At 39.1% G+C, this 12407-nt stretch overlaps 1 protein-coding gene across 2 annotated transcripts in view; it reads left to right on the top strand.

Annotated features, from left to right (window-relative positions):
* LOC111595095 (ankyrin repeat domain-containing protein SOWAHC) overlaps positions 1-12407 on the top strand; it is a 35529-nt gene that overhangs the window by 22391 nt on the left and 731 nt on the right. Inside the window, exons 4-11 of one of the 2 annotated variants that reach the window (XM_023308662.2) lie at positions 2029-2041; positions 4773-4777; positions 8821-8910; positions 9010-9015; positions 10246-10318; positions 10407-10496; positions 11906-11954; positions 12363-12389. In XM_023308662.2, coding sequence (XP_023164430.2) covers positions 2029-2041; positions 4773-4777; positions 8821-8910; positions 9010-9015; positions 10246-10318; positions 10407-10496; positions 11906-11954; positions 12363-12389 — 353 coding nt within the window. The remainder of the gene's footprint in view (positions 1-2028; positions 2042-4772; positions 4778-8820; positions 8911-9009; positions 9016-10245; positions 10319-10406; positions 10497-11905; positions 11955-12362; positions 12390-12407) is intronic. The other variant, XM_023308660.2, reaches the window with a different exon arrangement.

Here is a 12407-nt window from a genome sequence, read left to right on the forward strand (position 1 = left end):
AATTAAATTCCATATGGAAAAAGCAATCTTGCCAAGAGCCGCACACATGCACACACACACACATACACACACACATGTATTTATGTATTTATTTTACACAGATCTCTACACTGATGGCCACATTCTACAGTACGTGACAATGGGTGCGTTGCACAGTGTTTGAACGGACAGGACAAGATGTTTAACAGCCCAGGCACTGAAATTCTATCGCCCCAAAGACGCACAGACGGATAGAGACAGAGAGAGAGAGAGAGAGAGAGAGAGAGAGAGAGAGAGGAGAGACAGAGCCAGCTCCTACAATCGCTTTTAAATTAGTTTAGTGGCATTTAAGTTAATCGCCTACAAGGGAGCTAAAATTGTCGAAGCTACCCCGAACGTTGGAGTCCATTCAAAATTGGGCGAACGTGATTCGATTTTCAAGAAGCTGCAGACAGACCATATCTGTTGTTCAGATACATATAGTATGTGTGCTCATTCACTTACTTATGAGTGGGTTAACTGCAGCAGCAAATTGAGTTGTGCATCGAAAAGAAAGCAAAAAGAACAACGTTGATGACAACCATGGGCATTGCCCATTGCCCATTGCCCATTGCCGTTGATATCATTTGAAGGAGCCGTGCATCTGTCCTGGTCCAGTCTATCCATGTTGTATACTGTTTGCATAAATCTTGCTGCCGCCTTCTCTAGATAGCGATGCTTGTAATTAAATTGCGACACGGGCCAGCCAATGGCAGCTAATGGCGCCACAACATAGATCCCCAAGACAAACAACGAGTGTCCCACACACACACACACACACACACACACACACACATCTCAATATATATATACATCTATATATCTGTGCAATTCATGACGGAGCATTGGGGACACGACCTGAGCTTGCTGTCTCGGCAAGTACAGGGCACGTTTCTCAATGAAATTCCAGAGCGAAGAGCGATCCAGAGCGCGCTTCTGTGTGTTCCGGCGTTGTCTGCTTGGCCATCAAAATATCAGAGTCTGAAAAAGCGATACGGGGCTGGGCAGAAGGGCGCCCGCAACTTGGGCGGCTTTGGCGGCGACAACACGAATCGGTCGCAGTCGGAGTCGCCACCAACAGCAGTTAATTAATTCTGCATGAAATTTAAAGGGTTTTTTCCCCCTGTGTTGTGCTGCTGTTGTTGTTGTTGGGCAGAGCCGCCCAGCTAGAGAGTGCATATATGGCCAAGTCATTGTCGTCGGTCAGCCAGAGCGATGCTGGCGTTGTTGCACGTACAGCATTTGTCTCCCAGACCCGGGCACTAATCAACGTTGGGCAATCTGTGCAGCGACTGCTGTGGCGAAGCCGCGCACCTCATCAGCCTCCCAAATCAAGTCATTAAGCTTGCCGGAGTGCCAAATGGAGCAAATAACGCTGCAACTAGGCCGAATGTGCGTCATGGGAGTTCACAGATGCCAGCGCAAAAAAAAAATCTCTCAATTAGTCAGGCAATTAAATCAGCAATCGATGCCAAATGAATTCGATTTCATTCATTTATACGAACGTACGTCAAATACTTTCAATATCTCCTCCTTCGCATGAATTGTTGATACAAAAAAGCGTTTAAGGCAACGCTAACTGAACCTATCCAGAGCTGAAAGTTCGTCTTGCGAACAGCTTTGCCTGCGTAAGCTGATTATGCCTATCGCCTTTCTATGCGATTTTCATTACTCTCGTTTTTGCTGCCTTTGAAGTTCGCTAACCACTTTTTTGCTTACCTAATGAATTTATTATACGATTTAGATTTTATTATCTAAGCCGCCTTTTTGATCTTGGTTAGATTTTTCTATTTATTGGAAGTTTGCTTCAATTTTTTGAAGTTCTTCTTATTGAAACTTTTGAGTTTTACTTTAAATAATTACTTGAATCGTATGGATTCTAGTTGATAGCTTTCTTCTGTTAGAATTTCTTAGTCGAATAATATTATTATAATTTAATTTGGTTTTCATCATTATCTATTCATGAATCTACAATTTATTAATGAGAAATTTTTCCTTTTTTTCTTGCAGTGTCCAGCTACAGTAAGTTTTGAATATGACTGCTTAGAATATTTTCTAATTAATCATTAGAGTATTGAACATCTTTATTACTTAGATATATTAGAGTTTTAAATATTTCATACGCTATATTTCATACAAGAGTTAAAATATAATTTTGCCAGGATATTACGTATAGTTTCTTAAAATAAAATACTACTAATGACAGTCCTTAAAGTTAATTATATATACTCGTAAGCTCTAGACCTCCTCAATAATTTTGCTAAAAATTCCAAACTAAAAAATTTACAATTTGGTATATTTAAATTGTAGTAAAATAAAACTAATTATATCAATTAATTATAGCTTTTCATAAAATCAAAAAAAAAATAATTTCAAGCTGAAATTCTATAAACATAAAATTAATTATATTTACTACATTTTCGACTTCAATCTGAAGGCCATTTAAACGCAGACAAAAAGCCGAACACAAATATATTCAATTTTAATGGCCATTAAAAGTTTTGCAACAGCTCATATAAATGCATGAACTGTTAAATGTCGCCGGCAGCAGTCATAAAAAACAGATACAAATAAAAAATAAAGGAAAAAACAATAATTTAGCTTAACAACTTAATAACAAAACAAAAAACACCTCAGCTCGATCAGCGATCGACGATCGGCGATCACCTGTTGCTAAACTAAGGATGCGCATGCGTCAGCCCCCAAGGCGACACCAGTCTGTCAAAAGACAAAAACAACCCTCGTCAGGACAACGGAATACAGACAGGATCAGGAAGCAGGAGGCGCAGGCGACGACGTGAGCTGGCTGAGTGCAGGATATTCCACCTGTCCACGAGTTTATCGATTGCACCATTGACAAATGAGCCGTTGGGAAACCAATTAAAGCATTGATCAACAGCAACAGCCAAAAATGTCATTTGGCACAAGTTAAAAGCGAGTCGAAGCTGTGTCTGATTAATGATCAAACGAAAGTTATAAAAGCTATAAAGGTATAAATCAAGGATTAACTAAATAAAGCCCTTCATAGAAACCGCGCTGGCAGCTAATTAGAGACTCATACACACACACACACTTAGTTAAGCATGAAGTTGGAGCACCTGCCCAGGTATGCTCCGGTATCATTAATAATTCAGAGACGGTTCGGGCGAACGCATAATAACCACGATTAAAGCAAACAAGGCTCATTGTCGGTTAAATGACAAGTTTTGACAACTTGTGAAACGACAAGTGGTCACTGCCAGTGGCCAGCAACAACAACAACAACAACGAAAGACATGCGAGTGAAAACAACAAAAAAAAACACATAAGCCAGAGGAGACCGGGCAGCGCAGGGAAATAAGGTCCACTTTAACCAGCGACCCAGTTAAATTAATAATCCGCATAATTGGAGAACTTAACTCGCGAGGGAAATGGAAATGGAAAGGGAACGCGACAGTCAGAGAGAGAGAGGGAGAGAGGCAGAGAGTGAGCGAGAGGGAGGGCGACAAACAGAGAGCGTTATTTGCTTTGCGCTTAATATATCATTTAGATTGTTTGCCAAAGATAGCCACGCAGCGAGGACTTTTGCTGTCATTATTATTGTTGTTTGTTTTTTTTTTAATATTTGTTCATTTGTTTTTGTTTTTTTATCCGATTATTGTTGTTCCGATTCCGTGGGGTGTGCGTACGCATTGGCAAGTTAACATGGAAACTCTGGAAATTAGCCGCTGTTTCTTGGTTTTTTTGTGAGTTTTGTTATTGCTTTTGATTGGGTCAAGGCGAGGCAGGCAGTTCGTATAATTTCTAATCAATTTAGTTAATCTGCACTTTCGATAGTATGCCTGCCCATAAAGAGAAAATAATTGCATCTGTTTCACATGCGTGTTTCGTGTTCTTATCCTGAGAAGTAGCACACATTTTTGTTACTACTGTTTGCTACTAGTTACGATGGGTTTTCACCTTGTTTTGTTCTTTGTTGCTTACATGATATTGATATAGCGTGCATACTCATAATAATTATGCTTGGCTTTGGTTGATTTTCCCAAAAAGTTCTTTGATTTTATTTGCATTTAAAGATTGCTGTAAGAAAATTGATTGAAAATTAATTTAAAAGAAAGTGTGGATCAAGGGTAAAGTTTAACAATAAATATTTCTTTTCAAAATTTTAGTCAAAATAATATAAGAAAAATTATATAAAATATTTATTAATAGTTCTCTGTTAAAACAGGAAAATGCATAAGAACTACTTAGTTTTACCATAAGTTTTATTAATTATAAATTTTATATTATAATTAAATTTATTTGCTATTATAATTTAGTATTAAATATATACTTTTTTTACATAATTTTTATATACCATTAATCAAACTTTTTGTAGAATATTAATTTTTAGAATCAATCACATTTAACTTAGTTTTATACCCTAAACCCATTGCAAATGGTCAGGGCATTTCCTAGTTGAGCACTCCCGATGAGAGCACACTTGTTTTTTTTTGCCTGAACTAAAAACATTTCTTAGATGATTATTCAAATTTCTAATAATATAAGGAATGTTTTTTACTCTTGTTTTTGGTATATGCGATAAGCATCTCTTACAATTAAGATCTAATTTTTCATGTACTTTTTTCTCTCTCTCTTTTTCGAACTCTGCGCATGACATCGACCTGAACTGCTACACTGCTACACTGCTAATATCAGGGTGTAAGTATTTGAAAATTATTTGAAAAACAAACACAATTAAATAGTCATTAAGTGTGTGGAAAGCGTAATGGTTAGTTATGTTAGCTGGCAGAGCAAACGGGGCCATGGAACGTTTGTTGAGTGTTTTGATAAATGAATTGTTTGAAACAATTGGCACGTACTTAAATGTCCTTTAAAGTTCACATTACACTGAGCAACTGGATGCAAGGCGACCTTAATTACAACCAGCAAAATACATGTTAAACATGACATTTTTCATGTGCCGGCGATCGATCAAAACGACAGCTACTGGATGTGCCAAAAGATTCCGGTTGTGCACTGTCCACAGCTCTACAGGCCTGCAGGTCTGACTGTCTAGAGGTCTACAGGACTGGAAGTCTGCGTGGCAGCTCGTGTCTTATCAACGTAATATCGAATTTCGATCAAAAACGCCTTCGAGCGACTTCTTTGCAGGCGACTTCGTTTTTGGCGCAAAAAAAATGTACGAAACGTGGCTATATATGAATGGCAGGCACTGTTGCCAGCCCACATTCCAGCTCGCATGACCCTCATTATCATAGCTGCCACCATTAGGGGAAGCTACAAACATGTCCTGGCCAGGACATTCACTCCTCGCTCAACAACACTCAACTGACATCAGCCATAGGCGTCCGAGTGCATCTGCCACTGACTCCGTAATTGCCGTTGAGACCTGCCAAAATGTGTTATTAAATTGTTAAGGCGCAATGTCAGCTCCACTTGAAAGCTATGTTTAGCAGTTAATAATAAGCTAAAGCCTAACTAGTTCCATAATCTTTTTTACGTTAACTACATTCCGTTTGTCAGCTTGTTTATTCAGCAATTATTTATAAAGATATCTTCATTTTTTGCTTTGAGAAATTCATTTAAATTCCTTTTCTTTACATGTGCCTCGCCTACTGGACTATTTCTATGAACTATGCGGTTAACAGTATGTAAGTATCCTTTATATGATCGTAGCTTTAGAACTGTGCAAAGGAAAGAGAATATTAGTGAGGAAAATAATCAATAAAGCGATCAGCAGTGATCGTAACAGAAAAGTTTATTATTGCTTTAATAAAATGAAAAGGGGAGAGGATGTCGATGAGACGCATGATCAATGAGGAGATCAGTAGAGAGCTAGAACTAGAACACTTAATGATCTCAGCTTGAATACTGTAAAATGAGTAGAGCAGATCAGGAAGGATCAACAAAAATATCAGCAATGATCAAACCAGCAAATTTAATGATCGTAGCTTACAACAAAGAGGACATCAAAGAACCCGAACTCCTAGCATTAATATTGTGTAAAGGGAAGAGGAGATCAAATAGGAGTAGTGATCAAACTAGAAAAGTTTATGATCCTAGCTTTAATACTATTTAATGGGGAGAGTATATCGAAGGGGAGAAGGACCGATGAGAAGATCAGCAATTATCTAACTTGAAAACTTGATAATTCTGGTTTAACTATTGTGGAAGGAAAAGATGATCAACTAGGAGATGAACACAAATCACCTTTGCCTAGTTTCAAAACTGAAAAATATAGTTTGTTCCACGTTCGTCACATGCCAAAAGTCGCGTCTGTATATAAGTTCTGACCAAGCTACAAAGGAGATCAAAGTGCAGACGAAAGAATAGCCAAATTTTGAGCAAAGCCAATATGCTCAGTGCACTTCATATGTAACTGTCTCACAGCACTTTGCAGTACATGTGTAGCCATCTCACAGTACTTTGCCTTCAGGTATTGGCTTAAATTTGTTCACATTTCGCCACAATGCTTCTGTGTGCTGTTTCTTTGGGCGCGCTGAAGATTATCATCGCAAATTGCTATCTGGGTTCTCAATCATCTATTGTCATGGTCATGATCCAGATGAGCAAATACCATCACAGCATTTTTACCATATCGGATTCCAGCTGTGACACCTTCACAACTACTTTGCACTCTCTGGACCAAACGAGTGACAAATATTTGGGCCATCCTTTTATGATCGTGAGGCACTGTAAGCCAGGACCATGGCTGGCTGTCTCACGACCTGGACATACGTACACTCTGTGTACCATACTCCTGGAATTCCTGCACAATGCGTTTGCAGCAGCAGCAGCAGCAGCTGGATTCCCTTCAGCATCGATCGCCAACACCGTCGGATGCCTCCACGACTTGGTAGCTCAGAGTCCGGTCTTGGCGGGTCTGGAGAGCAAATCGCTCTGTTTGTTTCTCGTTGGCAATACACACACACAATGCTGCCACAAACTGAACGAGACGCAAGAATTTATGGCATTTCACTGTCAGAGACGCAGAATTTCTGTCCCTTGCCACCATTAATGGAATGGACAATAAATTTAAACGTGCAGACGGACAACATGCCATATGTAAAGAGCCTAAGCCAGCCTAAAGCCACAGCTCTCGAGGCGACATTCACGAAATGGCCAAAATCGCAGCTCTGTACTCTTTGCGCGTGAGACGATTTGTAAATCCAAACCTTCGACTCTTGTTTTTGCATCCTGTCTTATGACAAAGCGATAATCACAGTCTCATGACTTCACACCTCATTTGAATTGTTATCAGAAACGTAGCATAACAGGCTCTTTAGCTATTAAGCATTGGATATGACAATAAAATAATGGGCTTACATAATATGCTATCCATAGATATTATGAAAAAGTTGAGCTGTAAATCTAAATCAAAATAGAAGTTAGGAAACCTGTTGGTCAAAATATCGTCGTTAAAATAAATTCAATTTCATAATTTAAAGAATAGAATCCCTATCATGAAAACCACTTTCCTTTGCACAAAGTTATAATTATTTGAAGCAAAAAGAAAATCATAGAATTTGAGAGAGGAAGTTAAGCTTAAACTCTAACTTAAGCTAAAACTGCTCAGAAAACTATAAATATTACTTTCGATCACAATAAAAATTTTAAATTATTTTAAAAAATACTTTAAAAAAAAAAACAAAAATTTTAAATATTAAAAAAAAATCTAAAAAAATAATCTAAAAAAAACATTAAATTTATCTAGGTTAAACATCAGAAATCAAAATTGTAATTGATCTGAAAAGTCTAAAGTCTTGCCAAAGTTATGGAGGCTCACAGTAAACTACTTCAAGAGCAAATCATTTTGGTTACTTTAGTTAAGTGCACAACAACTGTAAAGCTTAAGTAAAGTATTTGAACGTTACTTCAGTTAAAATAAAAGATATCGTAAATCGGCAGACAATGTTGATAAGATAGTCGTAGCTGTTTGTGTGCAGCTTCTGTTTTGTGAGCACATTTCTCCACGAAATGCTAAGACAATGGGCTGAGATTAAATGCCAAACAGTGCAGATTAAGATGCATCGAACGCGAATAGTGGCCACATACATATACATATGTATGTCAGGGCAGTCCCTGGGCTGGCTGCAGCTTCAAACTGCGAGAGACACGATACAAATTTCCCTTGAAAAGAATTACATACCGATCGGCAGCGGGAATTGGCTGTAGCTCTATTTGTACTGTCAACCTCTCCTCTCTCTCACTCGCTCGCTCTCTCTCACTCTGTTCGATTTCAATGTTGTCCCAGTGTCTCTGAATCTGTTGCTGTTGCAGCCTGCTGCTGCTGCTGCTGCTGCTGCCGCTCGGCTTGTTTGTCTTTGCTGTTCAAAAAAAGTGACCGTCTTCATTGTCAACACATGGTTTTGTGGTACGTCGTGGTACGTAGCATTGCTGTGGCAAACAATTCTATAGAAAATCATCGTGCACTCGCGGCGATCTCTTGGCTCAGTCGCTTATCTGAGCGGCCCGAATCGTTGCGCCTTACTAAATTATTATGTTAACATGAAAATAATTGAGGCAAAAGGTATTCGCCATTCGCCATTCGGCATTCGGCAGTGGCTGGCCAATTTATTTATATCGTATAATCTTGAGCGCAGTGGAATCCTTGTTCTCCATTTCGATGGAGCGACAGCAATTGATGGCCGAACAAATAGTTCCAGAAGTGCAGCATATTGGGACACCGACGCCCTGCTGCTTGTTAAGTCTCTCTCTTTGTCTTCCCTTTGCTTATATTAATATGTATATATATATATAATATGCCATTGTATCGGCTAACGATTAGTCAGTTTACTAATTAAACTCTACTCTTTGCAGACCGCTTTACACTGGGCTGCCAAGCATGGGAACGAGGATGTGGTCAAGCTGATTGCCGGCACCTACAAAGCTGATGTCAATGCCAGAACGGTAGGAGCATCAAATATCTATAATATTTAAATATTTAAAATTTGTTTCTTTTCAATTTGCATGTTGTCTGTCCAACTGTCGACAAATACATACATACAGCATGGGGTAAGTGTGCTTTTGGCAAATACTTTTTAATAATATATTCGAATCGAGCGTCAAGCATCGAGTGATTGAGCCTTGTCACAATCACGCGAAAATCTGCGTCACATGTCGCACGGCGGAACACTTCCTTAACCCTTCCCATGAGGCAACAGAGCCAAGCAGGCAAGCCCAGCCGAGCTGTGACAAATCGTGACGAGCAAATCCAATTGTGCCACAACACGTGCCCCTTCTACTGCCTCCTGCCTCCGGCCACTGCCACTGCCTTTGTCTAGGCATGCGAGTTTACACAATTTTAAATTGAAACGTTGCCGTTGTTCGAAACAAATTAAGTTCCCTCAAATGTTTTCCAAATGTCTGTCTCCAAAAATTGAGACAAAGTGAATTGTCAATCACGACGAATGTGTTACATTCAATTTAATATATGAATTTCCAACTGATTTGTTACGCATCTTGCAGAAAGGGTTCCAAAGTAAAGGTATTATAGTACTCAGGCAGCTATCATAAAAAACTAATTTTTGAGAATTTAGGAAAGTATGAAATTCATTAGAGGGCAAGTACAGTGAAATAATGCTAACATAGGCCAACATGATTAAGGCAAGCTGAAAGCAAAAGAGAAGAGAAGAGAAGAGAAGAGAAGAGAAGAGAAGAGAAGAGAATAGAAGAGAAGAGAAGAGAAGAGAAGAGAAGCTAAGAGAAGAGAGACCTCCTACATAGAGATCATCCTCTCCTAGTCGCTCTCCGCTCCTACTTCTCCTCTGCCTCTCTCTCCTCTCCATCTCCCTCTCTCCTGCTCCCTGCCTCTCCGCCCTTCCTCTCTCGCCTCTCCTCTCCTCCCTCCCTTCTCCGCGCCTCACCTCCCGCTCCTCTCCCCTCCTCTCCTCTCCTCTCTCTCCCTCTCCTCTATCTCCTCTCCTCTCCTCTCCTCTCCTCTCCGCGCCTCTGCCTCTCCGCTCCCGCCCACCTCTCCTCCCCCTCTCCCCCCGTCCTCTCCTCTCCTCTCCTCTCCCTCGCTCCCCCTCCCTCATCCTGCGCCTAGAAGAGAAGAGAGAGCAGTAGCTCGGTAAATTTAGATTCCGATTTCAGATTTGGACTCAGCACTAAATAAATCTTTCGATAAACTAAAGTCTGATTCTCAGTTAGAAACTCTGTTGCCTTGTCTAACTAGAAGCAAAAATATAGACTAAACTGCTTAGACCTTTAGTTCTAGCTTATGAATTGCATTTTCTCTTATAGGGCTACACCCCGCTACACTTGGCTACACAATTCGGAAGGCATAATATTTTCGAGCTACTATGGAATGTTTACAGTATGTATGAGAATGCAATTCTGCATGGGATATATCTTGGCATCGACTTACTTTTAGTACAATCTTATTAACTGCTATACTCTTACAGAGGCCAATCGTGACATTATGGATTGGAGTGGCAATAAGCCACTGGACTATAGTCAACAGCGACCCAGTGTTTCGGCCTCAACGTGCAGCAGTGAGTATCAAAAGTATTTCCTTGGCCCGGAGCTAAACAACAACTACCAACTGGGATACCAGCACGTTCTTGAGACTCCACTGTCAAGCTCTGGCATTGGCGGTGGCAATGGGATCATGGGCGGCACACTCGGCAGCGCACTGACACGTGGCAAGAAGCGATCTCAGCTGCGCAACTATGCCACTATTAGCAGTGGCTCGGGTGGTGGCACTGTGACTCGTACCCAATCTATGATGTCATCGCCATCCACATATCGACGCTATAAAAAGCCATCGGTGCAAAGTTTGCTCTTCAAAGGATCCAACGATGACAGCGATTCAGAGCCCACGCTGCGTCGAGACAAACGAGAGTCAAAGCTACCAATCGATGGGCCCGGCGAAGATAATGTGGCGGCGCTAAAGACCCAATCGGGCCGAGTACGCAGTGTTCACACTCGGCGAAAAGAGAGCTTCTTGCGTAAAACATTTCGGTCCGCTGCCGGTGCGAACCGCACCCCACCAGATGTTGTTACTAATCCAACTAGCAATTAATCGAAGCATGTGCCAAAATAACCTATGTATTTACTATCTAACTTATGGGGCAGTCAGAAATAACTGTATATAGCATATTTTTAGATAACAATTTGCCCAGTTATACTTTATAACTATTTCATCAGCAAATGTATTAACAAAGAAACTGTTATGTAAAGCTAATAATCGTATTGCATCAGAAATATGAAATTCGATGTTCAGCTTATAATCTGCAAAACAATTTTATATACATAAATCAATTCAAATATTAACTGAAGCTTGAATTAAAATTGAAAAAATATAAAAACATTATATATAAAATAACCTGATAAGTAATATTTAATACACGTCATACAGTTAGTCAGGGCTTTGCAAATCAAGAATTGTTTCGACTAACAACTCTAGTAAATAGATCGCTTCACGGATCGCATCAACTGCCACCAGCCCATTGATAGGTATTTTAGGTCTATAAGATCGAAAGATAGACATGTACTAGATTCTAGATTCATTAATGTGTTGCATGTTACTGATCAATCTCTAATACGCTTTGCCAGAGTTTTTTTTAATTATTTAACACTTTTGCAAAGTACATTTGGAGATGTGGAGAACATACTTATCCGAGTCTTCATGTGTTCTAATACTTTCATTTACTTTTCATACACAATGGTATTCAAACTGCATGCGTTAACTAAATTTGTATTGACAGTGGTATTCCTGCAACTGATCAGATGATCAGCAAGTGATCAACTGAATCAAGACTTGAGAACTTAAGCCTAAACTAAAGTCTTGATTGATCGCAGGAGTACTCCCACTACAAATCCTTCTTCTTTATAAGTACTGAAATATCTAAAAACAATATCTGGGCACCTCTATATTTATTTTCATTATTGCAACGTGTAGAAATTCAAGCGATGCGGCACAACTCAAGCGGACTCAATGGAACCTGGAGGCAGGTTGACTTAACTAAAGAATTTGAATGTTTGCCAACAATTAATGTTTAATAAAATTTTTGTTTGCTCGTTCGCTTCTTATTATGTATATATATATATATATTTTTTATAATTTCCTTAAAGTTTCGTTTAAAATTGTTAAGATGGCTTTTTGTAGTTCACTTTAATTTTATTTAGTTCTTAAAAACATTTGCTGCCTGTTTTACTTGTTTTCTTTATTTGGTAAGTTTTTTACTTTTAACAAATTCCCTAAATCGCCAAAATCATGTGTCCTTCCAAAAAAACAAAAATGTTTTAATTAATTTAGGTTTACATATTTATCATTTTTTATTTTTAACAGCATGTGCATGTGTGGATCTTCTGTAAAAAATATATTTTTAACAATTATCTTTGATTTATCTTTGCAGAAATCAAGGCACGAAAAAAGCATGCAAGTAAGTGAAAATACGAAT

The sequence above is a fragment of the Drosophila hydei genome, unplaced genomic scaffold, assembly GCF_003285905.1.
Source record: "Drosophila hydei strain 15085-1641.00,03,60 unplaced genomic scaffold, DhydRS2 tig00000001-arrow-pilon, whole genome shotgun sequence".
Lineage (NCBI taxonomy): Eukaryota > Metazoa > Arthropoda > Insecta > Diptera > Drosophilidae > Drosophila > Drosophila hydei.